The sequence below is a fragment of the Rhipicephalus microplus genome, chromosome 8, assembly GCF_043290135.1.
Source record: "Rhipicephalus microplus isolate Deutch F79 chromosome 8, USDA_Rmic, whole genome shotgun sequence".
Lineage (NCBI taxonomy): Eukaryota > Metazoa > Arthropoda > Arachnida > Ixodida > Ixodidae > Rhipicephalus > Rhipicephalus microplus.
This window is the reverse complement of record NC_134707.1, coordinates 107,061,703-107,088,961: the sequence shown is the minus strand read 5'-3', so window position 1 is coordinate 107,088,961 and position 27,259 is coordinate 107,061,703. Positions and strand designations below refer to the sequence as shown.

Below are 27,259 nucleotides of genomic sequence, written 5' to 3'. Positions count from 1 at the left end.
GGGATGGCAACGCGGCGCTATGTAAGCGGGAAAGCTTTTGTATATTTTCACTCATTCGGCGAGCTGCCTTTTACTTGCTTATTTGATCCTCCTATGTAAACTTCTCAGTTGCTTATCATATAAAGGAATCTTTGTCGTTCTTGCGAGTGCCCCATTTGACTTCTTGTAGTCGTTCTTGCGAGTGCCCCATTTGACTTCTTGGACGATGTGTCCTACGATGGGGCCCGCTACCGAAATGAAACTCGCTGGGCTCGGAGTTGCAACAACTTACAGTGAGTAACACCGAGAACAATGTCAATAGCATATGAAAAGGGCAATGTAAGGCACACGATGGAAGTGCTGTATCCGAGCATAGCATGCATGATCTGAGAACTTACGATTTGGTGCCTCGTGGCCTCAGCATATCTCAGCGCAAAATACACTATAATATAAAAATTGCTAAATATACAGAGAGAGCAGAAAGTGGAAAGTTATGGTGCGCATGCATGTGAAAGTGAAACACGCTTGCAGCCTATGTAAACTACCACTGCTGCCGTGCAAGCTGGCAATTTTATTTCAATCAAAAATTGAAATAAAACAGAGTGAAATGCCCACATATTCACAAAGAAGCATGTATACCATTTCGGGGTATTCATTTCTTTAATAACACAGCTGAATTTATTGACGCCACTGCCCACCCAGTGGCATTCACAGTCATTGGTAATGTTTTGTGGATATTCATGTACTTTTGTAGAATCTATGTTTTAAGCGCTCCTTTTCATGTCGGTCAGTTGGTCAGTCGGTCTGTGTTTGCTTACATAGCGCAAAGAAGGCAGTCCAGATGGCCCAAGAAATGGCAGAACGCCATCGCGTTTCCGCCCTGGCTGTGGTGTTGCCTACAGTAGCAGCTGCGATAGGATGTCCCTCGTAGACATTCTGGTGGCTTATGCTCCCCAGGACCATTTCATAAAGTCCTTGACCGACCGACCGACCGACCGACCGACCGACCGACCGTGTGCCAACCAGTCATCCAGCCAGCCAGTCAGTCAGTCAAGTACTTTATTAAATGGTCCTAGGGAGTATAAGCCACCAGAATGTCTACGAGCGACATCCTCTCGCAGCTGCTACTGTAGGCAACACCACAGCCAGGGCGGAAACGTGGTTGTATTGCGCCAGTTCTTGGGCCCCCTGGACTGCCTTTTTTGCGCTTTGTAAGTAAACACAGCAGAGCACACATTAATGGGAACTGGGTAAATTTTTTTCGTCCTTGATGTTTTTTTTCTGAGTGTCATGAAACCCTAATTTTCAGGTCCTAGCAAGAAGCAAACGACTCAGTTTTACTTTGTATGAATGAATGAATGAAACTTTTTTTTAATGTTAGCAAAACCAACTTCAATGTATGAAGTAGGTTACGTTTTTTTCGTTCTATTTTACAGAATATGTTTTCTTTCATTTGCTCATTCAATGTTGTGGGGAGTGGTTGATATTCAGAATAGAAGAACTCTCGCTTTTCTCGCTTCTTTTATTTGTTACGAAAATGTTCCGTAACAGAATAGTTCAGCTGGGGATATAATACGAGATATCAGTCGGCCAACAGGAATGAAAGCTTACGATGAAAGGAACTAAGTAAGAAAGGAAGGAAGAAAGGAAGAAAGAAAGAAAGGAAGAAAGGAATGAAGGAAGGAAAGAAGGAAGGAAGAAAGGAATGAAGGAAGAAAGGAAGGAAGGAAAGAAGAAAGAAAGAAAGAAAGGAAGAAGAAAGGACGAAAGAAAAGAACGAAGGAAGGAAAGAAGAAAGGAAGGAAGGAAGAAAGGGAGGAAGGAAAGAAGAAAGGAAGGAAGGAAGGAAGGAAGGAAGGAAGGAAGGAAGGAAGGAAGGAAGGAAGGAAGGAAGGAAGGAAGGAAGGAAGGAGAAAAGACAGGGAGGTTAGACAAAACAAAAGTTTTGGGGTTTTCGCGTCTGAGCAATAGTACTATATATATCATACTACGTGGCAATATCCGTGAAATGTATTTTTTCACTGTTTAAATAAATACTATATGTATTGTGCGAGCTTCTGGTCGCATTTTCTACTTGTTGATATTTTGTTTTGCTAGGGTAGAACAAACGGTAGAGTTACATACAATATTCTACGTATGAAGTGACGTGGCGAGCCCTGAACAACCATGTGAATAATGAAAAATACAGGCTTTGAATAAGATAAGATTGGCTAGCAAAGTGTTTACCGCGCCCCGCCACCCTGGTATATTGTCTAAGGTACTCGGCTGCTGGCACGCAGGTCACGGGATCTAATCCTGGCTGTGGCGGCTGCATTATCGATGGAAGTGAAAACGCTGTAGGCCCACGTGCTCAGATTTGGGTGCAGGTTAAAGAACCCCATCTGGAAGGAATTTTCGGAGCCCTCCACTACGGCGTCTCTTAAAATCATGTGGTGGCTTTGGGACGTTAAACCCCACATATCCATCATCAATTAAAATATCTATGGGTTTTATTATACATTTTCACTTTCGTTATTTGCGTAGCGTAAATAGCGGGGTGTGTTTAGAAAAAATGACGATATTAAGAGCTTGGTACTATACAATGGGAGAGAATAAAGCGATCTCGTCATGGTGCGCACAGTAATAATGCATTGAAAATCACCCAAAACAGTGACTTTGTCATTCAAAGAGGCTGAAGACGTCTAGGAATCTTGTCTTGATGCGATGTTGAAGCATTACAGGTTGTATTTGAAACTTTTAGCAAAGCGTCGTGTACTAATGCGGCGCATACATGTAGCGTACCATGCCGGCGCGAAAAATTCCACCAGGTTCACAGTTTTGGTAACCAACACGTGTTCGCAAAACTCGTTTAAATCGGCTGCAAAACGGCGGCGAATCTAGAAAGAGGCACTGTCGTGCCCCCCTGACCTGTCCTCACTACAAAATGAGACATTCGTTCGGGGCAAGCCACTTAGATAGATGTACCTGGCATCCAGCATATCGCATTTAACTGCCCTTATAACTCAACAGGGCACTGTTACTCCCATAATTTAACAATACGTATTTCCAGCGAAAGCAAGCGTATTTAAATGTTGTAAAAAAAAGCCGACACTTCAGTGTTGAGCAGCTAATCTGAATTTTCTTTTTTTTGGTTCTTCTATTTCTTTTATTTCTCACTCTCTAAACTTCCACACCTCCTGTATTCGTTATCTCACCATTCGGAGTTATTAGAAGTCACGCTGACGCGTTCTGGGAGCGACGCAGAAGACGAAAAAGAGGGCGAAGACAGAGCGTGCTCATTCTCGATCGATACACCCTGTGTGTCCATGAATAACGACAGACGGCTGGTAATAACAGTTGCGCTGTTAAATAACATTATTCGTGTAATCAGTTGCGAGCTTCAGTTGTTGTATGTGTTTCTGTTAACACTTCCAAACACTTTGGCACACGCAGGGCTTTCATGAGTCAGCCCGATCACGAAGAAAGCATCGCGTTCGCTTCGTCATCGTCGACAGCAATGGCCGAGCCTGAGCCTCGAGTGCGGCAAGAGAGACCGCCTACTTACACCGACATTCTGCGAGAGCAGGTGCTGACTTTTTTTCCCTTAGTGTGCAGCTAGTCTTGTCCGCCGTGCTTCCGACTGCTTCCTTCAAGCATGTGTGTTGCTGTTATGACAGCTATCCTAGGCCTCTTGTTAAATTGTGTTTGTTTTCTTTTATGGCGACTTAGGCATGTCCTGAAGGGTACGCAAAGGTAAATGGTATATGTCACTTTTAACGAAATACTTTAGAAATGGCTGCTGGTATTCACATAAAATTTCACGTGACAAGATGTTTTATGCCTAGGTTACCTCTCCTTCCAAGACGTACTATACTTTTTAATGAATATATTTCCTGCAACCACCAAAACTAATGTAACACGCCTCTAAGGTAACACGGCTTAATGAAATTAAGCCGTGTTACGTTAGAGGCTCGTTCGTGATATCTGGTCTAGAAAATAAGACATTGTTTAAAAACTATTTGTATAAAAAACTAAAACAACTGCATGCTCAAACCCACTTGGGGGCGTATCGATATGAAATATTCTGCACCTACATTAAAAAAACAGCATTTTTCTAGTTCAGATTGTACCTTGTTGTAGCGCATTAAGAGAAAGTTTCATCGAAATTGTTTCAACACTCTTTGAGAAAAATTATATTGAAATTGAGCAATTTATGAGAAAATCGCTCTTTGGGAAATAGAAAGTGTTATGGGCGCATACTACTTAGCCAGGGCGTGTGGCCCAATTTGGCGCGGCATTTAAACCACTTACAGTGGCCGCTCATAATCACGGGCTTCCACAAGATTCTCAGAGTTAAGTGGACATTTTGGTTTTAAACTTCTTGTCCCCTTCCCTAATCCCCCAGTGTAGGGTAGCCAACCGGATGTCTTTCTGGTTAACCCCCTGCCTTCTCCCTTTTTGTTGCTTCCTCCTCCTTGGTTTTAAACTTACAAATTCAAATTTTGGGTAGCGTTTACTCCACCCTACCTCCTTAAGGAGTAAAATTTTTGCTTATATCTGTGTTTGATATTAGATGTTGGCCGTAAGAACAGTGCTTAACAGCATGGCAGAAAGCAGTGTCTTGTGGAATCTTTTACCTAGTATCCAGTGGTCTTAGCTGATTGCGTGTGCCTAGCGAAGGCTGACTTGCAGGGGGTAATCGGTGGCTTGTGACTGTAGCCCTATGCATGTCAATATAGGGGTGACACTCTTAACTTCAAAATAAAGGGCCTGATTGTAGACAGACAAAAACATCCACTTTATTCTTTTTTCTTTCAGTTCAAGCCCACTAACTCCCGTTAGCTACACTCCAACTAGATCAGTAGAATGATCAGTTTCTTGTTACGTTCTTTGTGAAATTGAACTCAATAGCGATTGAACCCTAGCTCATTGGCATGAAGGCATAGATAACTTAATGTCTCTTTACTACTAGCAGTAGCACAGGCGAAGGCACACACTCTCACATACTACTTTTCAAATTACTTTAATGTCCCCAACTAATTACAAGGCCTCTGCCCCAGTCCCTCTTCTGAAACCTTCTAGACATAACACGGCCAAATAATAGCTATCAATGCGCCATCGTGCTGGCGACGATGCCATCTAAAACATTATTACATTGCGTCTTGACATCACCTAATGACCTGGCTCACGTGCCTTTTCGTACTACTCATTGTACCAAAGTACTTATTTCACCAAGATAACTGTAGATATTATACCATGATAGATATTTATAGGTAACCAGCTGGTTATTCATTTGTGGCTTTTGAATGTGTCCGTGTGCTTCGAGTTGTCGATGAATTCACCCTTGCGCTGTCAAGTGCTAGCTTCCTGGTTAGCTCAATTGTCAGAGCGATCGCCCCGACGCCCCGAATAGCTGTTGGTCCCGGGTTTGAACTCCGCACCAGGACTACTTTACCGGCAACTAAGAGGCTTTTCTTTCTGAGAAATCCGTACGGATTTCCTTGTGGCTTCTTGTTACAATCGGGTGGTTGTCTTCTTTCCCTTAATAACCTTTCCGCCACCTTGTGGGTTTTCGCAGAAGTCATTTACATTACAGTAATCTGGAATATATATATATATATATATATATATATATATATATATATATATATATATATATATATATATATATATATATATATATATATATATATATATATATATATATATATATATATATATATATCGGAACTGCATCAAAAGTAACAAAAATATATCAAGAACGTCCCTAGAGAATAGGCTAGTAGCCAATTGTACAGAACTTACAGATAAAATAGGACATCTAGGTAATCTGTCAGTCCCAACTGACGCGTGCTCGCTCTGTACCTGCAGGTAGGAATGCTTTCACGAATAGTTTCTTCATTACGCGTCATGCACGAATTAATTAGTAGCCGCCTCATAGATGTGGTTTTAAGAACGCTTTTCGTTTTTTTTTTCATTTTTTCGTTCCAGCAAGAAGAGCTGCCTTCCTACGTGGAAGCGATGAGACGCCCCATGACCTCCACACCCCGAACAAACCCCGCTTACGTCATCGACATCACCTGACCATTATCAACAATAAAGGGCCGCGAAATGATGTATCACATTCAGCGTAATCTACGCACACCTTGCTAAAAAGCAGACCATAAGCTCTTTACATACGATCGGGTAGGAAGGATGGTGGTGCTATTGAGGTAACATTATTCTCGCGTCTTGATGTGTGTCAGCCAGCAAAGCGGCTTCAAAACCAGGCCTGAGTCAATAGCCTTGTCAGGTGGGTGGCTGCCCTTAAGTCTCTTTCACTGCTTCTCAAACGCAAAGGTGATACCAACACCTATGCGTCTTTACGTAATAAAAATGCTGGCATATGTGTCTACGAAACTTGTACCGGCTACCACTGGGCAAAGTTTTGCTTATACATTTGTGGGTTCTATAGTGGGTTCTCCACATTTGTGGGTTCTATAGCCGAATGTGTGATGGTAAAATGACTACATAACGCACATAAAATTAGTGAATAGCTGTTTGCTTCAAAGTGGGTTGACTAGTTTACGAGAAAAAGTGGCATGTATGTGTCCGACTCACGCATGGAGCATCTTTGAAAAAATCCCCGCCCGAGTATCCATATAGATGAGTAACCCGCGAACGCTCAAACGTGCAGCGTCGGTGTTTAGCACTGGGCTCAAATCAACGTGGCACTGAAACCTTTAACAGCTATTCGTTACATGTTCGTGCTTATAAATGAGGTTTGACACACGTTTGACTTGGGCTTACCAGAGTGTTTATTTCATATAGTACCCATTGTGGGTCGCAGATGATCATGATCATGGAGCAGTGTAGTAAGCAGTCAAATGCGTTTCCCAATGCATTCATCCCAGTGGTTGTTCTCGAACCACAGGTGGTCACAGACTTCGCAGCCGAAGCCAAAGTGCCGCTGGAGAAACTCGCACCGAAAGCGGGCGTTCGCCCCAGCGAAGGCGCTCCAGCAATCATCCCGTTGGCACCGCAACGCCTCTTGTTCAGCGGCACTGAAATACTAACTATTCTCACATATCTTTTATATGTCTCTTCTTCTTCGTTTTCTGGTTATCGAAAGCATCAATTTTGTCTTTCTTTACATTTAGCCCTCCATTTCAGAAGCAGACTCTCATAAACTGCTTCGGGACTCACTACCACTGCTGTCATTGAGGTATAAATGGTTGAAGAAACAACGCAGTAGCGGAGAGTGGCGGTGCCTACTATTTGTTCGCGAATGAAAAAAAAAAACAACCTTAAGTAATCACTATTGTCAACTTGAGTTTACTATTCCAAAGTATTTATTTTAAAATGAATTCGACGTTTCAGTACATTGTGCCATTGTTTTAGCTGATCAGTTTCATAGAGGTCAAAAACATGATAATGCTATATGAAAGTTCATAGTAAATGTCCGTCAAAAGAATACCGGTTGTGGTGCATGGTGATGCGGTAGACTTGTACTTACAATTTTATAATACCCTTATCACCAAACATGAGGGTGTCGAGGTCTGGCTGCAATGGTAACCCTATAATTGGTAAAGTATGATGTACACTTTACTTCGTGACCTCACATAAATAATTTCGCGCATTGACGCTGCATAACACCTCACTACAAAGAGTTCAGCATGTTCGTTCAACAGCAGAAGTTGTAGTGCAGGAAGGCACAGAACAACTAAAAACGTGTTGACTTTATAGCTGCAACTACACTGTGAAAAGCTGATCTTTAGCACCATGGTTACTATAACTCAATGAAAACTGTTTTCACGAGTGGTTAACTTCATCAATGTTAGAGGCTTACCTTAAGGTTACACGAATAAGGAACTTAGCACCTCGAAGCATGACGTAATATCATTCTTCCTCGGTAAATAAATTCCCGCATAGGCATGCAACTACCTTAATAAAAAATGCTCACTAGCAGGGTGGTAACGGTGTACTAAAATAGGCGCGATAAATGACCCTTTTATCACTGAGTGCTGGAGCACCTTCTTCATATTTTCAGCAAACTAGTGGCAAATTTTCCGCCTGTCACTTTATGCGACTAGCCATTGGTTATGCGTGAATTTGCTCATGGTGTAATTTTGTACAAATGATCCCGTGAATTGTGAGGCCCACAGGAAGGCATTTCGCTTTCCCATATTAGAGTACCAAGTGCTCTAAATCGTAAACAACTTTTTCTAAACGCACAGTGTTGTATCGCACTTCTCTTTTTGGATATATTTCCACACGTTAAACCCCCACAAACATAATTATTTTCTTACATACAAGAAACCTTAGAAATGAAAAAAGAAAAGCCACGCCGATGTAGACAGCTGTCTTGCCTCGTCGTTCCCAGTTAGCAGCGGTTGAGTCACGACTGGTGATACCATAGTCCAGGCAACCTCGCGCCAGCATTAACAAAGCTACCTCAAACTTTATTTGCTTATTCCAATACTTCGGTTCTGCTGTGTTATAATATTGTAAACATTGTACAATGTGATTGACCATGGTAGTTGTACGTGAGAAAGCCACGAAAGCATTCAGGCACAGCAAGGGTCTCGGCATAAATTTTAACACCTAGTGCTGCTTCAACGTGCACCCATATTTAAACACATGAAAGCTGTAGCACTTGACCATTCTAGGAATTCGTGCTTACAGTAAATTCGTACTTAGAGTTGCTAAGTTTTTACGTACGCGAGACTTGCAGTGTGCCGCAGAAAAGTTTTCTCAGACGCGGGACGATAAATGAGACCAATTAGAGCTAGAACTCAGTAGAAAATTAGTTTCGTTCAAAGTATGGCGTCCGCACGACGACGCGCAAAGCGTGAAATAGGAATACACGTGAAATTGGGCAAGAATATTCACGCTTCTCGCTGCTATTTCCAGTAAAGTTTAAGAAGAAAACATGCGCAAACATTCGGTTTGTGATCGTTCTTTTTACACGCGAAGCAGATCAGGGTTGAGCTTAATCCGGTGTGCGGCCTGACCATCCTTACTGTGCCTGCGTGTCCACTCTCCTTTCTCTCCTCTTTTACGTTCACCCTCTCTCGCCTCGCAACGCCGACTGAGACAGTGTCTGCCAGCAAAATACTTCTGTGTAGAGAAAAGTGGTCAACGATTTCAAGTACTTCGTACTTAACTATGGGAGAGCAGTGAGCCGTCCCGATTCCAAAGCCGCTCTACTATTTGAAAAACTGACTGGTCACTCTGCACAACCGTTCAGTGACAACCGCAGATGTATAAGCCCCGCATCGTAACCTCTAAGGTAGCGCCGGAGGAAGTTTTCTTCAGTGCACTGAAAAATAAAAATTCACAGCGTGCGTGTGAACTAAAAGCGGACCACAGGTCCGTGTGTTCACGTGGAGTCTCCTGTCTCTTATTGTCCATTAGCGACGATTGACTGACATGTTCCTGAAAGAAACACTGGTTTATTACTGCGTGGTTTGCGGCTCCGCAGGTTTAACTGTAATGATGAGCGCCAGCGTCAACGTTGCCACCAGCATAAGCGTTACAGCCCGCAGCTTCTCATTTTCGTATGGTTCGCGTTTAGATGGTCTAATCTTATGGGGTTGAAGGTCCTTATGGCGTGGATTTTGCGTCCCCCGTTGTCGTTGTGCGTAACCGCCGGTGGCACATACCCGCTCGGGTGTATGCCACCGGCGGTTACGCACAACGGCAACGGGAGACGCCCAAGCCACGTCATAAAGAGCTTCGCCCCTATAACATTAGACCATCTAAAGGCGAAGCATGTGTATACATGTGAAATAGCGGGCGCTTACGCTTACACTGCTGAAAACGTTGCCACTGGTGCTCAGAAAGAGCGGGTATGTGCCACAGGATAGACGGGTATGTGCCACAGTGGAAAGAGAGACGATTGCGCGAATATTATTGCGATAAAAAGATGCCAGGTGGCGGTACATGGAGTGTTCACTAGATGGACGGATGGACGCATGGATGGACAGACAGACAAGCAGACGAATGGATGGAAGGACGCGTGAATTAATGGATGGACGCACAGACGGACGGACACACAGAAGAACGCAGGGGTGGACGGATGGGTGGATGGACGGATAGACGCATGGACGGATGCATGGACGGACAGAAGTACGAACAAACGGATGTATAGAAGAGCGGGAAGACTGACGCACGTTCACCCCACTCATCATCATTCACTCCGTGGATGTGCTGTGATTTTTTTCGCCCAAGTCCTGTTCCTCTATACAAGCTACAAATTGCCGCATATACACTTTCTGCGTGAAATAATTATTATGATTTCGTGTGCTAAAGATTGCGACGTCACAGAACAGGCGTCTGCGTAGAGGAGCGACGTCGGGGAGGTACCAACTATACCTATCCTGTCGTGTACTGCTACGTCATCATTTCATGCGTGCCCCGAGAAAAGGGCAAGCAGCTTAACCCTTAATTGCCTGATATGTGAAACTGACAAACAAATAAAAAAACGTGCAGATCCCACGTACAGTGGGAATCGATTATATGCGAAGCATGAATGAGGGAGGTTGATATGTCACTCTAAAATCAGCGCAGTGTTACGAGGTGAAGGTAAATCATGCCATACATGACTTCCGTGTCATGATTAGCATGTTTAGATGTGTAGTTTACCTTCGTCCTCTATTCAGGTCACGTGATACAAAATTTAGTATATGTAGAGCTAGAAAAACGGCCGCGAGCACGCTATGAGCGTGGTGTGTTGTCATTTTCTTAAATAACATGCTTGTCAGCATTATCATGTTTGCACCAGTCATATACTTTTGTCATCCATTTACGTCTCGTAACACCAAATTTGGTATACGTGGAGTTGGCAAAACGGCCGCGAGCGCACCTTGAAGGGCTCAATATACTCCAAGGTAGCATTGACCAGCGCGCACGCTGCATGGGCACAGCGACGTTACGTTAGCAAAACGTGTGCGCTCTATAGTCTGACGGCAGGCGCGACCAGTGCGACCAGCGTTCGTTGGTGCAGCCCGACGCCAACCGGCGCGAAATGCGACATGCTGCATTTCGCGCCGATGCGTTACCCAGACAACACTGCGTCTCCCTCTTATAGTGACGGAGGGACGCCGGACGCGCTGAAACGCGCATGCGTCAAAGCAACGCAGCGCGCGCCTGCAACACCGGCGCCTGGCGTGGCAACGCCGGCGTGACGCGACGAAATGAACGCCGGCAAGCACGCGCACCGTGTCAACTCAAGATGTACTGGTGCCTTGACTGTGGTATGTAGTCATATTCTCACGTGACACACATCTCATGATTATATATGTTTGCACCAAGCACATACCTTCGTCATCCATTGACGTCACGTAATACAAAATTTCGCATATGTGAAGCTAGCGAAACGGACGCAAGCGCATCATGAGTGTGGCACGTAGTCATGTTGCTAAATGACGTGCGTGTCATGATTATCATTTTTGGGTGTTTCATTTACCTATGTCGTCCATTCGCGTCGCGTAATACCGAGTTGGGTACATGAGAAGTTGGGTACATGAGAAGTACACGTCACGCAGGTGAGAAAAAACGAAGAAGTGAGAGCCACACACGATTTTCGCCCTCCGTCATCAGCAACAAACGAATGCTTCTAGCATAATTTTTTTAGACTAGATGCCGCTAGATATATTATGCTGAAAGCTACGTTTTCCGTGAATACTTGACAGCCAGCATTGAAGATGCCACGCATTTTCTGACTGGCTTGCATTTTCTACACTAGGCAGTAAACGGCTAAAATTTGACCAATTTTGTGGCGCTTGGTGCCGCAACTTTTCGCAGACGTGATCGTGAACGGCCATAGTATGCATCGGGCTCATCGGCTCAAAATTGTAGAAGTGTTCGTTGTAGAATGGGCGCTCAAGTCTACAGCCCAATGAGGAGCACTGCGCAGCGTCAGGGAAGGCAAGTGGCGAACAAAGAAAAAAGCAGAAAAAAGAACGACAGTGAAAAAATTACGGCATATGCATGGAGCGAGTAACCATGAGTGGGGCGATGCGTCCGTCCATCCATCCATCCGTGAGTTTGTCCGACCGTGCATGCGTCTATGCGTCCGATCCGTTCGAGTATGCAGACAGCGCTCGGGTAACGCCGACGAGACGCGAGCCAAGGAAGCCTTGCGCAAGCGTCTTGAATGCACCCACCACTCTGCTACGTCCACGTCCCACCAATAATCCGCCACCTAGGGCGACTATCCGGGAGATTGAGAGACACTAGTTCTCTGCGTACCCGGGTGCAGCCCTCGCAGCAGACAATCGGAGAGTAGCGGTGCAGCGCCATTCAGAATATCTTCACTCAACTGTAGTTTGTATGCAATTCTATGAGACAGCGCCGTCCATCATACTGTTCGGGAAATACTTCCTTCTTTTCTTTCTCGTTTCTTGTTCTCTCTCTGACGCCTGACGCATGACAAAGCTAGAATAAGGGGAGCTTCGGATCTAAAAGTTTGTGCAAACTGGCGAGGAGCCCTTTAGGAAAAGATTCTCTAAATGCACATAGATGTCAGCGAACCCTCCGCAATAATCTTGAATGCCGGCCGTAGGATTGTCGCGTGAATAAATCTGACTGGGTCAATAAAGGAATGATGCCCTCGACAAATGAATCTCGATTTTTCGTCAATAAGCAAATATTTGCCGCTGCTTGATTTCAAAATTTTATTGATGAAAGTATGGCTAGTTTGCGCAGATGCTGCGGTAATTCACAGAGGCAGCAAGCACGTTTCACCTTTCTTGCGTTTCTGACAAAGCAGGTTATATGTTGAAACATTTCTTGGTCCTGAAGATATATAGTGGGATATAAAATGGCTTAAGGAATGGTAGGTTTGACCAACGGCCGACCGCCTTGCGGCGTGGGGCGTGGCGCCTTCCGCCACATGTCCGCAATGCGGCCGCGTCAAGACGCTGAACCATGTCTTTCATGAATGTAGAGTAGTACGCACCGTTTGGCGCATGGTTACTAGTATGTCCCAAATAAGTATGTAGTGGAAGTTTCGCCACAGGAATAACTTGTCGAACTCTGAATGGCTATCGGAGCCTTCGTCTTACGGACGCGGAGGGGACTGGCCCACCTGAGGGGACACCCTCACAAAGCCATGTTGTCTCTATTACACCGACAAGATTGGCTATGTGGGCTTGTTGGTGATGCATTTGAAAGAAAGAGTGCCTCGAACTACATACATTTTTGCTACATCGGTTAAGAAACGTAATGCTTATGCATCTCACTGAAGAACTAGGTGTGCTGGGAGAGGAGGCTTTCCTCCGACGCTGGTCTACGTGATTCATTATTGCAAAAACAAAAACAAAGTGTCCATGCCTTTCCTCCCCTATTAAGGAGGTGGGCTAGATCTTGCACCACTGAGAAATCTCGGTGCGTATTTTCCTTTTCTTCATTATAATCATGTCTTTTTTGTGCAATAATGTTCTTGAGCACGAGAGCAATCTGTCCTCACTGGTAAATGCAAAAACATCACCTTACATTTTGGATGACCCCCTTGTTTGTTGATATAGCCAAACTGTTAATATAAGTTTAATCATCTCGATGTCCATGAATGTCCTGTCCTTGTTGTACAATTTTTGCATTGTACATCACTGCATACGCAAAAGAGTTAATTTCGCTGTATATAACAGCTTGCACTGTACATACGCATGATCATTATTGTCCATCTTTCTGTGTGCACATATATAAGCTCTGTAAGATATATCTGGAAATCAAATTCTCCTAAACCAAATATTGTGGGACGGCTCACTGCCCTCCTGTAGTTGAGTACGAAGTACTCTGAATCGTTAAACAATTTTTGTTAACACACTCTTGCTTCTTTCACTTTGCGTCTTTCTTTTCTGATGCAGGCGAACTGTTAAGTACGTTGGACTGGCACACAAATGAACATTATTTAGGTATTTTAGATGTCGTACTCGATTTCGTTGTGAAACCTCGAAGCACCGACTTCTAAGTTTTCTAGTATGCTTGCTGAGCTTGGTTATATCACTTGCAACATGTGCCTTACAATGCGTGTTACGAAAGCTATTGCTGATTATATCGCTATACCTTAGTTCAGGTTGTGCACAGTTTAAAGGCTGCCTCCACATTTCTTGGCGACTATCATTTCGGTTAGTTTGATCTACCTACACTTGGTACAAGAAGAGAAGAAGAAAAACAGGAGGCAAAGAAAAGGCAGGAATTTGAACCAGTCTGGAACGACCAGTACCTGGGGATAGGGGTGATGGAGTTCAAAAGATGGAAAAAATTGGCAGATCCCACTTACTTGGTGGATTTATGGTATGCGAAGCACGTATGAGGAAGGTTGATATGTCACTTTAAAATCAGCACAACGTTATGAGGCGAAGCTAAATTATGCATTACATGACTTCTATGTCGTAATTATCATGTCTGGACTTGTCATTTACCTTCGTCGTCGATTAAAGTCACGTGATACCAAATTTGCTACATGTGGAGCTAGCTAAACGGCCGCGAGCGCATCATGAACGTGGTATGTTGTCATGTTCTTACATGACACACGTGTGAAGATTATCATGTTTGCACCCGTCATATACCTTCGTCATCCATTCACGTCCCGTAATACCAAATTTTGTATATGTGAAGCTAGCGAAATGGTGGCGAGCGCATTATGAAAGGGCTCAATATACGCTAACGTAACATTGTGTGCGCGCGCGCTGCGTGCAGCGATGCACCGCTAGCAAAACGCGGGCACTGATGCCAGGTGCGACCGGTGCATGCAGCGCCCATGGCAACCGGCGCGAAACTTGACATGCTGCCTTTCACGCCGACGACGTTACCCAGACAGCATTGTGCCTGTCTCTCTTTGTGACGGATGGACACCGGGCGTGCTCAAACGCGCATGCACCAAAGCAACACAGCGGGGCACGGCCCTGCGAGTATAAGGCAGACAGATCGGCGCCTGGCGTGGCATCGCCGGCGAGACGCGATGAAACGAACGCTGGCGCGCACGCGTGCCGGGTCACGTCGAAGTGTAATGGTGCCTTGCGTGTGGCATGCAGTCATGTCCTTACATAACACGCATCTCATGATTATCATGTTTGCATCATTCACATACCTTCGAAATCCATTCACGTGACGTACTACCAAATTTGACATATGTGAAGCTAGCAAAACGCACGCTAGTGCATAATGAGTGTGGCATGTAGTCATGTTGTTACATGAAACGCATGTCAGGATTATCGCGTTTGGACATGTAATTCACCTATGTCGTCCATTCGCGTCATGCAATACCGAATTTGATACATGTGAAGCTTGCGAAACGACAGCGAGCGCACCAAGAGCATAGTATGTTGTCATGTTAATACATGACACGCATGTCATGATTATCATGTTAGCACCAGTGAAATACCTTCATCATCTATTCACGTCCTGCAATAACAAAATTGGTATAAGTGAAGCTAGCGAAACGACCGCGAGTGCATCATGACCGTGGCGTGTAGTTATGTTGTTACATGACATGCATCTCATGATTATAATGTTTGCATCAGGCGTATACCTTCGTCATCCATTCACGTCCTGTAATACCGAGTTTGGATAGGTGGAGCTAGAGAAACGGCCGCGAGTGCATCATGGCCATGGCAAGTAGTCATGTGTTAGATGACACGCATCTCATGATTATCATGTTTGCATCAGTTTCATACTTTCGACATTCATTCACGTCCTGCAATACCAAATTTGGTATAAGAGGAGCTAGAGAAACGGCCACGAGTGCATCATGAGTGTGGCATGAAATCATGTTTTTACATCACACAAATGTCACAATTTTCCTGTTAGGATCGGTTGGTTGTGTTCGCCATGCTATCATAATATAGCAAACCAGTTTCGCAACATGTCATGTGAACGGAACCACCACAAGACCAGCAAAACCATGAAATGTAAATCATGACATTCATGACAACCATGTCATAATTTTCACGTTATGACTAGACACTTATGCTCGTAATATAGTCATGTTATGCCATACCAATTTTGGAAATGACACCATTGTCGAAACGGCCAGAAAAGTAGGCAGCTAGATAGATAGATAGATAGATAGATAGATAGATAGACAGATAGATAGATAGATAGATAGATAGATAGATAGATAGATAGATAGATAGATAGATAGATAGATAGATGCCAAATGTGCTTGCAGTGCGCAAAGAAATGCTTCGCAATTAAAACGGGCAACAGATATAAAAACAACCGGGAGAGAACAGTCTACATAGCGGTTGTCATGACATCTCTGGGGGCCAGAACACGTGCCAGTCCAACAAGGCATTCATGCCGTCTTTAGGGCGCTGTGACACTCGCGCGCTTGGAAACAACGCCTACAACGAGAAAGCAGACATTACTACATTGACGCTAGCAATTGGGTGGTTGAGCCTCTGATGGTCCACAGTTGTCGGTACAGGTGAGCTTACTGTCAAAAATTATTTCAAGGCCACCCCGTTCTTGCCTTCAGCCTAGTGATGAGGGCAGTTCCGCGTTTTGTGTAGGACGCTCTAACTTGAGCGTCGAGCCGAAATAACCAATGACTTCTTTTTGGATCTTGATTGTGGACCACGGATGGGAACTTCTTGTAGATAGTTAAGATATGAAGTTGCATACACACTGAAGAATGACATGGTGTATAGTTTTTTCCACATGGCAGTGTATATATTAAAAAAACTGGTAGTGTGCTAAACAGGCTAATTGTTTTAGTCTGGGGGCTTGTAAGATGGGATGGTGTTTCTGTATTTTGTCCTGCATGTGCAATTTATGTTTGCAAAAGTGGACATTAAGACGATGTTTAGTCAACTATGAGGTGGTCATATGTATGCAGTGAATCGGTGATGTGGTGCCATACGCGCCCTTAACAGCAGTTTTTTTTATTTCAAAAAAAAAAACCTGTATGAAAAGGGGGAAGGGGGGTGGGCTCTGTGATGGAGTGCGTGGAACTTGAAACGTGGCGAGCGGAATTTGAAGTGCGCGCCATGAACCAAGGTCTAAATCGGCAAGGAAGAAGCTGGCACGGATGGTAATGTATAACAGGGAACGACTGAAATGCCCATTCGACGCAGACGCAGCTTTATTCGAAGCACGTGTGAGACAGGGAAAAAGAAAAGAGTCGCAGTTGTGGCCAGAGGAAGACGAGCCACGCATCAGGGCGGTCGAGTTTCGGACCCGATCCAAGGCTGATAACTCCATCTTCCTGTTACCTGAGGGGCTCCAGGACTACGAGGATGCGCTGACGTTCCCGTGCCCGTGTACAGGTCTGAGCTATCTATCTTCGGGCTCGAGCTCAGGCGAGGCTGTCAAACCAAGACTCTACCTCAAGGCCAGTGCGCAAAATGCAGCGTCGGCTAGTGTAACACCAGCTTGTGCAGCGTCAGGTGGCGCAGCATCCACCAGCAGCCTAGGAAGGCTACTTCTCCTACGGTTCGTGTAGCTGTCCAATGCCGATGCCAACTACTACGACAACTGCATCGACCCCGTGCTTCGCGCCCAAGCGCCTACGCAACAACGTGGGTGAGATGCCACTCCTCTGACGTTCCGCGACACACTCTGTGTATAGGAACTGCGTGCTTAAGACTTTTTGTTTAAGAACTAATATACAGCTTCTGTATTTCTTGGTAACAGTATCAGAGAGTTAAGACTCGTTATATTTGGGTTAAGTGTTCTCAAGCTATTGTTAATAAATGTTCGCGTCAAACAGATTCGTCCTTCGGGAAGTGTCCTGAGGTGGCTCTTCGGAATTCCCAAATGAAACCTGCACGTTGTGCGAAAAAAACAACAACACGACGTTACAACCACCAACACGTATTCATGTTGCAATAGGCGATAAAAATACATTGGCGGCTTAGGCATTCTGAGGAAGTAAATGTAGGTTGACTAATTAAATAATTCTACAATATTCCTGCAAAATACTTACTTATACAGTCACAGATCTATCCAATTATTTATATACCATAAAAATTCCAGAGGGGTGTCACATCACTTTACTTACTTCAGTGGCATGACCAGGGCATACAGCTATTTAGAGCGTAACCGTGCTTTGGCTGACCGCCTCATAAATATCCCTACGCGATAAAATAGTAAATTGATGGGTCACAACAGAAGGGCAATAGGACTCAACAACAATAATTAGCGCAGTTTTCACACATACACCACTCCGGAAATTGGGAAAGCTAGAAGGCCTCTATACGAGGCATTTCAGCTTCTATCGAGGTATACATTTCGCACCCAGTAAAATCGGGGTATTTAGCACCCAGTAAAATGGACCCTAATGAGAAAAAATAAGTAATACTCGCACAGATGAGTTGAGATTTCTTTACAATAATCTCCATAAGGAAATTCAGCAAATGTCATGCTTTTCTTCGTAAATTGGTCCAAGATAAATGCAGTAAAAGAAAAAAAGTAAACATTTGGATGGATGGATGGATGGATGGATGGATGGATGGATGGATGGATGAATATGGCTGTACTCTTTAGATCAGGCGGTGGCTAGCGCCACCAAGCCTTAATAATTAATGAACCAAAAACTACATTTATTTTTTTTCCTTTAAATAGTGAGGTTGAGGATTCGTACTTTGCAGTAAAGGGTTTAATTTTCACTCGTGCCTTGACTTTAGCCACCAATCAGATAGCCTCCTTCTAGTTAATTCTACTCGCTTAAAGTCTATTTTGCCCTCCTTGTCCTCAAACCCCAGAGCTTTGAAAAACTCTAAGCCATGATCCTGAAATATAGGGCGAAGCCCCTTACAAAACATTATCAAGTGTTCGGCAGTTTCTTCTTCCTCTCCACACGCACTGCATACCGTGTCTACTCCTTCGTATCTGGCCCGATATGTCTTGGTTCGCAGTACTCTCGTCCTGGTCTCAAACAGTAGAGAACTACCCCGAGTATTATCATAGATCCTTTCCTTGGCAATTTCCTACATTAAAGTTCGATAGATCTCTAGTGCAGACTTCTTAATCATGCCAATTCTCCAGATATTGGTCTCAGCTTCCTTCACCTTCTTATTAACCGATAATTCTTTTTGGTTTGGCCCCCTGCTGTTTTCTAAGTATTTACCAGTCAATTTTCTGGTTCGCTTCCTCCATTTTGTATCGACATTCTTCATGTACAAGTAGCTGAATACCTTCCTAGCCCAACGCTCCTTCACCATTTCTCTCAATCGCTTCTCAAATTTTATCTTGCTGCTAGCTTCCCTGCCCTCAAATGATGGCCTTCCCATATCACCTTGTACTCCCTGATTTGGTGTTTTCCCGTGAGCTTCTAAGGCAAGCCTACGTATGCCACGTTGCTTAATTTCTAATCTTGCTTGAACTTCTGATCGCATGCACAAGACTGCATTGCCGAACGTCAGACCAGAAACCATGACCCCTCTCCATATTCCTTTCACAACATCATACCTATTGTAATTCCACAGTGCCCTGTTTTTCATTACCGCTGCGTTCCTGTTACCTTTAGTCGTCACGTTTATTTCGTGTTCCCTTAGGTTCTTGGCCCCATTGCTTATCCATACGCCCAGATATTTGAATTTATCTGTCATCTCTAGCGTGCCCTCCTGTATTCTAAGCTCCCTAGCTTCATTGTCATTAAAAATCATGACTGCTGATTTTTTCTTACTGAATCTGAAATCTAACTTATCTCTCTCATTACCGCAGATGTTCACCAATCTCTGCAAATCTTCCTTGTTGTCGGCCATTAGCACTATATCATCTGCGTACATCAATGCTGATAGTGCCTGTTCAATGAGTTTTCCTTGTTTGACGAAAGATAGGTTGAAGCCCAGTCCACTTCCCTCTAATTCGGCCTCTAATCCTTGTAGATACATCATGAATAATAAAGGTGACAGGGGACAGCCCTGCCTAATCCTCGTTTTACCTCTGCAGGCTCGGATACCTGTTTTTACCACTTTATAATTACCTTGTTACCTTTATAGCTATCCTTTAAAAGGTTAGTGACAACACCTTCCACACCTAGTGTGTCTAGTATTCCCCACAATTCCTCTTGAACCACGCTATCGTACGCTTCCTTTATATCCAAAAATGCTAGCCACAGGGGCCTGTGCTCCTTTTCTGCTATTTCGATGCACTGCGTCAGTGAGAACAGATTGTCTTCCAACCTCTTGTGTTTCCGAAACCCATTCTGCAGTTCCCCCCGCACCCCCTCATCCTCTATCCATGCCTGCAGTCTTTCCTTTATAATCTGCATCGCCAGCCTGTAGACTACTGATGTCACTGTTGTAGGACGGTAGTTGTTTATGTCAGCTTTGTCCCGCTTTCCTTGTTTATGTCAGCTTTGTCCCCTTTTCCTTGCCTTCTACAGTGAATGCGCCCTCTCGTGGTAGGCGGGCGCGCGAGGTAAATCTTGTTGCTTTCACTGGGGAGCGCGATGATCGGGATGACCAGAAAGAAACACGCCGTGCGCCCGCCATCTTGGAGGCCAAACCGGAGAACCCAAGTCATTATAAGCGCTCAGGTGGGGCAAGCAGCACCAGAAAAAAAAGAAAAGAGAGTTGCGTAACATAAATGTAACGATTGTTCGTTTTTTATATTTCTTTCCCTATCATGCAAAGTAATTTTTTACACGATAAGTTGGAAATTCGTGGAACAATAATCTGACATCAAGCGACACCGGTGATGGGACGTCATAGACAAACCAGTTGTGGCACTTGGTGAAGCAGGGCCGCTTTGATGCGTGTGTCGGCGGCATCTCTTTTTGGCTTACTCATTTCAAGAATTTACGGCATTGAGCGATGTTTTGTGTTACGGTAGCGCTTTTCAGCACAGCCATATGGTGTATTCTGCTGCAGATCACGTGCGCTAGGTGAGAACCTGCACTTTTTTTTCTCCCTTGATGGACTGCGTCGTTAGACTTGCGGTATGTAGGATAAAGGAGGGGCAATTCGTCCCCTGAGTTACTCAGCAACACAATGTCATCGGCGAAGCGCACCTGCGCTGCGTTTCGCCGATGACATTGTATTGCTGAGTAACTCAGGGGACGAATTGCAACTCATGATTACGGAGTTAGACAAGGAGAGCAGAAAGGTGGGTCTTAAAATTAATCTGCAGAAAACGAAAGTAATGTACAACAACCTCGGTAAGGAGCAGCGCTTCGAGATAGGTAATAGTGCACTTGAAGTTGTAAAAGACTATGTCTACTTAGGGCAGGTAATAACCGCAGAGCCTAACCACGAGATTGAAGTAACTAGAAGAATAAGAATGGGGGGAGTACATTCGGCAAGCACTCTTAAATTATGACAGGTAGATTGCCACTATCCCTCAAGAGGAAGGTATATAACAGCTGTATCTTGCCGGTACTTAGCTACGGAGCAGAAACCTGGAGACTTACAAAGGGGGTTCAGCTTAAATTGAGGACGACGCAGCGAGCAATGGAACGAAAAATGGTAGGTGTAACCTTAAGAGACAAGAAGAGAGCAGAGTGGATTAGGGGACAATCGGGGGTTAAGGATATCATAGTTGAAATAAAGAAGACGAAATGGACATGGGCCGGGCATGTAGCGCGTAGACAGGATAACCGCTGGTCAACAAGGGTAACTAACTGGATTCCCAGAGAAGGAAAGCGGGTTAGGGGGAGACAGAAGGTTAGGTGGCCGGATGAGATTAAGAAGTTTGCGGGTATGAATTGGCAGCAACAAGCACAGGACCGGGTTAACTGGCGGAACATGGGAGAGGCTTTTGTCCTGCAGTGGACGTAGTCAGGCTGATGATGATGATGGTGATGATGATGTAGGATAAAAATACACCGTAGCTAGGAATTGGGTGATTTCACTTAAACGTATGAAAGGTTCATGCCAATTTTCCATTTTCTCTGTTGCGCATGTCTTTCGGCACTTGCGTTATGAGATGGCGATAGTTTGGTGGAATCAAATGGACAAGCTTGTCGAAAACGCAACGAGTGCTTGAGAAGATCAGGTGCACGATAACGTGGGTCACACATGTTTTGCCTGGCACAAGATTACTTGCAGAAGCTTGAAGTACCGCGTGCCTCGGAAATTTTCGCTTCAATACGTTGCAAAAAGGTCCCGAAAAGAATCTTCATCTGCGTTTACGTGGCGATTTTGACTGCGCGTGGCATTTTATCACGGATGCCGGAACTTAGATGTGCGTGCTTTTTGGTTTGAAGTCGCATGGAACTGATTGATTTGTGGGGTTTATCGTCCCCAAACCGCGATGTGAATATGACAGACGCCATAGTGGAGGGCTCCGGAAATTTCGACCACCTGGGGTTTTAACGTGCACCCAAATCCGAGCACATGGGCCTACAGCATTTCTGCCTCCATCTGAAATGCAGCCGCCGCAGCCGGAATTTGATCCCGTGACCTGCGGTCAGCAGCCGAGTCCCTTAGCGACTAGGCCAGCTAGGCGGGGCAAAGTCGCATAGGAGAATGTTGGTAATGTAACACTTTATGTAATGAGAGGATAAAGAAAGTGTCGCAATGCGATGTTCGTGAAAGAAAATTGTAATTCTTTCTAATACTATGGGCTCAATGGATGCATTCTCCCGCGTCTTGCAGTTTTCTCACACGACCGAAATGTTGAGATGACACATCATCGCTTTATTTCTTTGTTTTTTATTTCTTTTTCAGCTGACGCAACCTAGTGTAGCTTTGCGTGACAAGAGATGGCGCAGCTACAACGTAAGAGGGCTGCTTGCATTTAATGAGTACTTACTCTTTTGTCATTTTCTCTGTTTTTTCTGTGTACTTTGCGGGATAGCGCGTTACCTCTATAGCAGCTGCAATGACGACTCATGAGTAGTTGTCGAAGCTTCGTGAATTCTAATGGTAACAAAAATTATGGCTCTGCCATTAATAAATATGAGAAATATAACCCATAAGACCGCCAGTTGCGATAAAAAATAAAAAATGAAAGCTTATGACACAGTTTCAAGCTACACACGCATACAACCAAAACCGAAACATGCGAACTTTCAAAAGCAACTAGTTAGTGTCCCAATGCATTTAGTAAGAGGGGGAAGCCCTCTATAAATTCACTTGCTCTCTAATTCGGCCGCATAAGTATGGGAGTGTTCGTTACTTACCAAGTTTTTCTTTGTGCATGTGTAAGTCTCAGAGAGAAACGTGCGTCAACCGATACACCGGTGGTAAAGCTAAGCCTAAGTGCCCGTGCGGCCCACAGCCGGGGTACGAAGCGACGTCGCTGTGTCTGATGCACATCAAGACGCTCGGTGCGCGTTGTAATCACTGAACCAGCATATTACAGTGACACATCGACATGGATAAAAACTGTGCCACGGGGTCGGTGACGTAATCACATGGCACAGTTTAAAGGTGCATTTAAAGTGGTGACGATCATGAATTACCCATGATTTGCGCATTCTGCCACAATACGCGTGCACAAATCGTCAAACTATCTTGACGTGCACTAGACGACGAATTAAAAACTCCCAAGTATTTCCTCGAGGGTGAACATGGTTAAGTGCGAATGCACGGGGTGATGCTATGAGGGGTATTTAATAATTCGCCCTATTACATTTATTAATCACACTATGATGCCTTTATAGTGTAATGGTTCCTGGGAATCGCAATTTGATCACACGGGGGAGTTTACGTTAACTCACTGGCGAATGCCAAAGGATTTTAACTTTACTCTCCCTCATAGCATCACCCCATGCATTCGCACTTAACCATGTTCACCCTCGAGGAAATGCTTGGGAGTTTTATTATTGATGATGATGATTAAGGTGTATTTAATGAATTTAAGTGTTGTTTGTCATGAAGCACTTGTACACAGATACATTATATACGAAGTATTATTTATTTACACTTCACGACGCGTCCGGACGAGCAAAGTCCAGGGCTCGCACCCTCTCCCGCGCGGCACGTTCACTGGCTCGAACGGCTTCGGGAACGTCCACTCGCCGTTGACGATTGCGAGCGGCGTCTTGACGCCGGCCTTCATCGCCCTTCTCCGCCTGACGCTTGCGTTGTCGTTCCGGTTCTTGGGCCGCGTTCGCGGCTCGATGCTGACGCCTCATCTCGGCCTCGCGAGCGCGCAGTTCATTCACCATCCGCTGCACGCTTCGCCCGCTTGTCCTCGGCCTCGCGAGCACGCAGTTCGGCATCCGCTGCACGCTTCGCCCGCTTGCACTCGGCCTCGCGAGCACGCAGTTCGGCATCCGCTGCACGCTTCGCCCGCTTACGTTCGGTCTCACGAGCCCTTCGCAGCGCCGCCTTGTCTTCCAACGTAGGCGAAACCACCGCGGTACCGTCACCTCCAACGACGGGTGCAGTGCTGGCATTCGGTGGTACTGCATTCGTTGTTGATGGTAGCGTTGCCTCCGGGACATCCATCGCACGACCCGCTCTCGACGGGAGACTGAGAGAGAAGGCGGGCGCGCGAGAGAGAGGGGTGCACGCGCAGCTGCAGCGAGCGAGGAGAGCGGAGGAGCGAGCGAAGGGGGAGGGGGTATAAGGCACGTTACTGACACCGATATCAGCGTCGCGTCCGTGGCTTATTCGGTAGAGCGTCGCGCTGCGGCCCGCCAAGTCCTCTTTCTTTTAAAGATAGAGAGAAGACTGCGGACGCCGCCGACGGCGGTGGATGGTTTCTGGTCGCTTATAAAGTGTATTCACACTTAATAGCTGCTTGCACGTGAGTCTGGGACGGATGTAGCGTTCAATTTGTCTATATATATAAATAGTTGTCAAATGTGTAGAACGGGAGCTGGTTGCGTTCGCTTTGATCGCTCGCCGAACCCAATGATGTCCTTCACGGAGCCCCCTGTGCTCCACAAAACCCACTCTGACAACGCATGCTTTAAATGACCAAGAAGCCACCGTTACAGATAAGCGAATTTGACGCTTTTTTTTTGAAAACTTCTGCCTCATGCAGCAAAATTTCACATGGTATGGTCGCACTTCAGTAGAAGCGGCATGCAACAAATTTTAATAAAAATGAGTATTTTACATTCCCGTGATACGAATAAACTGGTCACTATAATTCAAGACCATTTACTATATAGCTGCCACGAACGTATCTGGGTTGCGATGCGTGGCTGTTGACTGGAAGATCACAGGTTTAACCCATACCATGGCTGTCAAATGCTCTATAGAGACGATCACGCCAGCCGCCTGTGAGCTGAAGTTGAAGTGCACGTCGTTAATCAAGTGCAGGGGTCCAAATTTTTTGTTGCGCTCCAGTATGGCGTGTCTTATAACTGAGGTTTCGGCATATAAATCAGAAAGTATTGTCAATGTTCTTTGCTACAAGTGCCTAAGTGCGTGCCCAAGCATTAAAAGGGCAGCCATGAAGTTGCATTTTGGGGGGGGGGGGGGCTGTTAAAGGCTTTTATAAGTGTTGAAGCAAGAAGGCCATATCTGGCTCACTAGCGTGTAGAACTTTCGGTGCTGAAGGACTATTCCTTGTTGCAACGCAGATCAATGCGCAAGGATCTCATATTATCCACCCTCTTTCTGTGCATTCAATGGTTTACTTATTGACGATGCACTGAGAGGAAGAGAAAGAATACAGTAAAAGTAGGGCGGTTAGCTAGACAACGTCCAGTTTGCTGCCCACACACGTGGTGAGAAGGGACTAAAAGAGAAAAAGAGAAGGTGCACATTGCACACCCCACAGTGCAGAGTATTACAGGCCGTTGCTCAGAGGGGGGGGGGGGGGGCGGGGGCTTAGAGAATTGTAGAACGGCTCGTGCTGCTTTCTGTGCTTATGTACTACGCGGCCATGCACTCAAGACCATTTCCTAGTAAAACGACGATCATTCAGACTCCTTAAGACAGCCCTGAGAGTCGACGACGTCGATCTTGGTAAATGTCGGCACACAGACAGCAGACGTCCTCAGTGTTCAATAGATTTCATTGCTGAAGAATGACGCTTCTCTTCATCCCGAAATACCATCAGCGTTTCACACTATGTATTGCGTTCATGCCATACCAGCGCCAACACTCAGCTGCATGTCAGCGTTAGCGAATCGAGGGGGAACGGGAAGGGGTCTTCGGATGCGCAGCCCAAAGAGACCATACGGGGAAACCGGGTATCCACCGAGTTCGACGCCACCAAGGTGACCTTCAAGATCGCCGCCATGAGACCCAGAGTCCATTCCTGCCCTGAGACGGCAAGTGTCTACCGTGGCGCAGCATTGCCTGAAAAGTTAGACAGGAAGGAATCGAGAAAACAGAATGCTGTCAAGGGAGCGATGAATTGCGATAGCTCTTTGTTGTTGCGCCATGTGCGAACAAATTTTAGTGCATGGTGCACCATACCTTGTGCCAGATTTCAAAGAATAACACATGTTCACACGACGGCAAGGGAGGCGCCCGAAAAGTGGGCACCACTAAGCATAAAGACTGGTTCGTCCCACGCAAAGAACGCATAGCCCATTGTATGCCGCTATTTTGCCACAAGAATACACCGGCACAATCTAGATAGGGCTATATGCGGACAATTGGGAAAACATTGTCGGGATTGTGGATGCTTGCTTTTTTTTTCATTCACACACGTGTCTTTGCCAGAAACAAAACTAGGACCACGCGGTAAATCCTACAAGCATACAAAATTTTGAAACGTGATGAAAACATTGTCAGTTTGGCCTCGCTTGCTTTGTCTTCCGAAGTCCTCCACTCTGATAGATCGGCCGCTAGGGGGCCACGGTGTGCGGACGCGCGTCGCATCGGCTCCGCAGATTTTCTATGGTTTTTCGGCGATTTCTGGTTGTTTGAAGTGCATCGGATTCGTGAAAGTACAGCGAACAGTGAACGTCGAATTTCAGCGGTGAGTGGCTGTTTTTCGGTTTTCTGCAAGCTGAAAACTTCGAGGCAGCGACCGTCGCGCCCGGCCAGACGCACCGCCGCACAGCGGCGTCTGCGTCGTGGTCGCGTCTCAAGCGTCGGCGGATGGACGCTCTTCAGGAAACACCGAGGTCTCCTCAGGAGCAGCCACTGGTTCACACAGATGAGGAGTCTGCTACAGAAACCACTCAAATGGACGTTCAGACCTGGCTACCGCAGGGTTCGTCCGAAGAAGTCGACAATGTGTCTGCAGGGGAACGCCACGATGGTGCCGCATGGACGGAGGATGGCTGGCACACGGTTTTGACACGCCGGCAAAAGAAGAACCAGAAGAAAAACCAGAAAAACGCGTCAGAAGCTGTGGAGTGCAACGCCTCGTCAAGCAGCCCACCGAAGCAGGGAAGTCAGGTGAAGCGCCGACGTCGTACGAGAAGTCGCCGTCCGCTCCCGCCCCTGCCAAAGGACGACATAAAGATCATCCTTAGGCCTCACAAAGGCCTCGCCGTAAAAGACATACT

General features: G+C 45.5%; 1 protein-coding gene across 2 annotated transcripts in view; it reads left to right on the top strand.

Moving 5' to 3' along the window:
- LOC119187305 (uncharacterized) overlaps positions 1-6,082 on the top strand; it is a 62,481-nt gene extending 56,399 nt beyond the window's left edge. For both annotated transcript variants that reach the window (XM_075872455.1, XM_075872456.1), the window contains exons 4-5: positions 3,412-3,544; positions 5,950-6,082. In XM_075872455.1, coding sequence (XP_075728570.1) covers positions 3,412-3,544; positions 5,950-6,042 — 226 coding nt within the window. In that variant the 3' untranslated portion in view covers positions 6,043-6,082. The remainder of the gene's footprint in view (positions 1-3,411; positions 3,545-5,949) is intronic.
- The last annotated feature ends 21,177 nt before the right edge of the window (positions 6,083-27,259 follow it).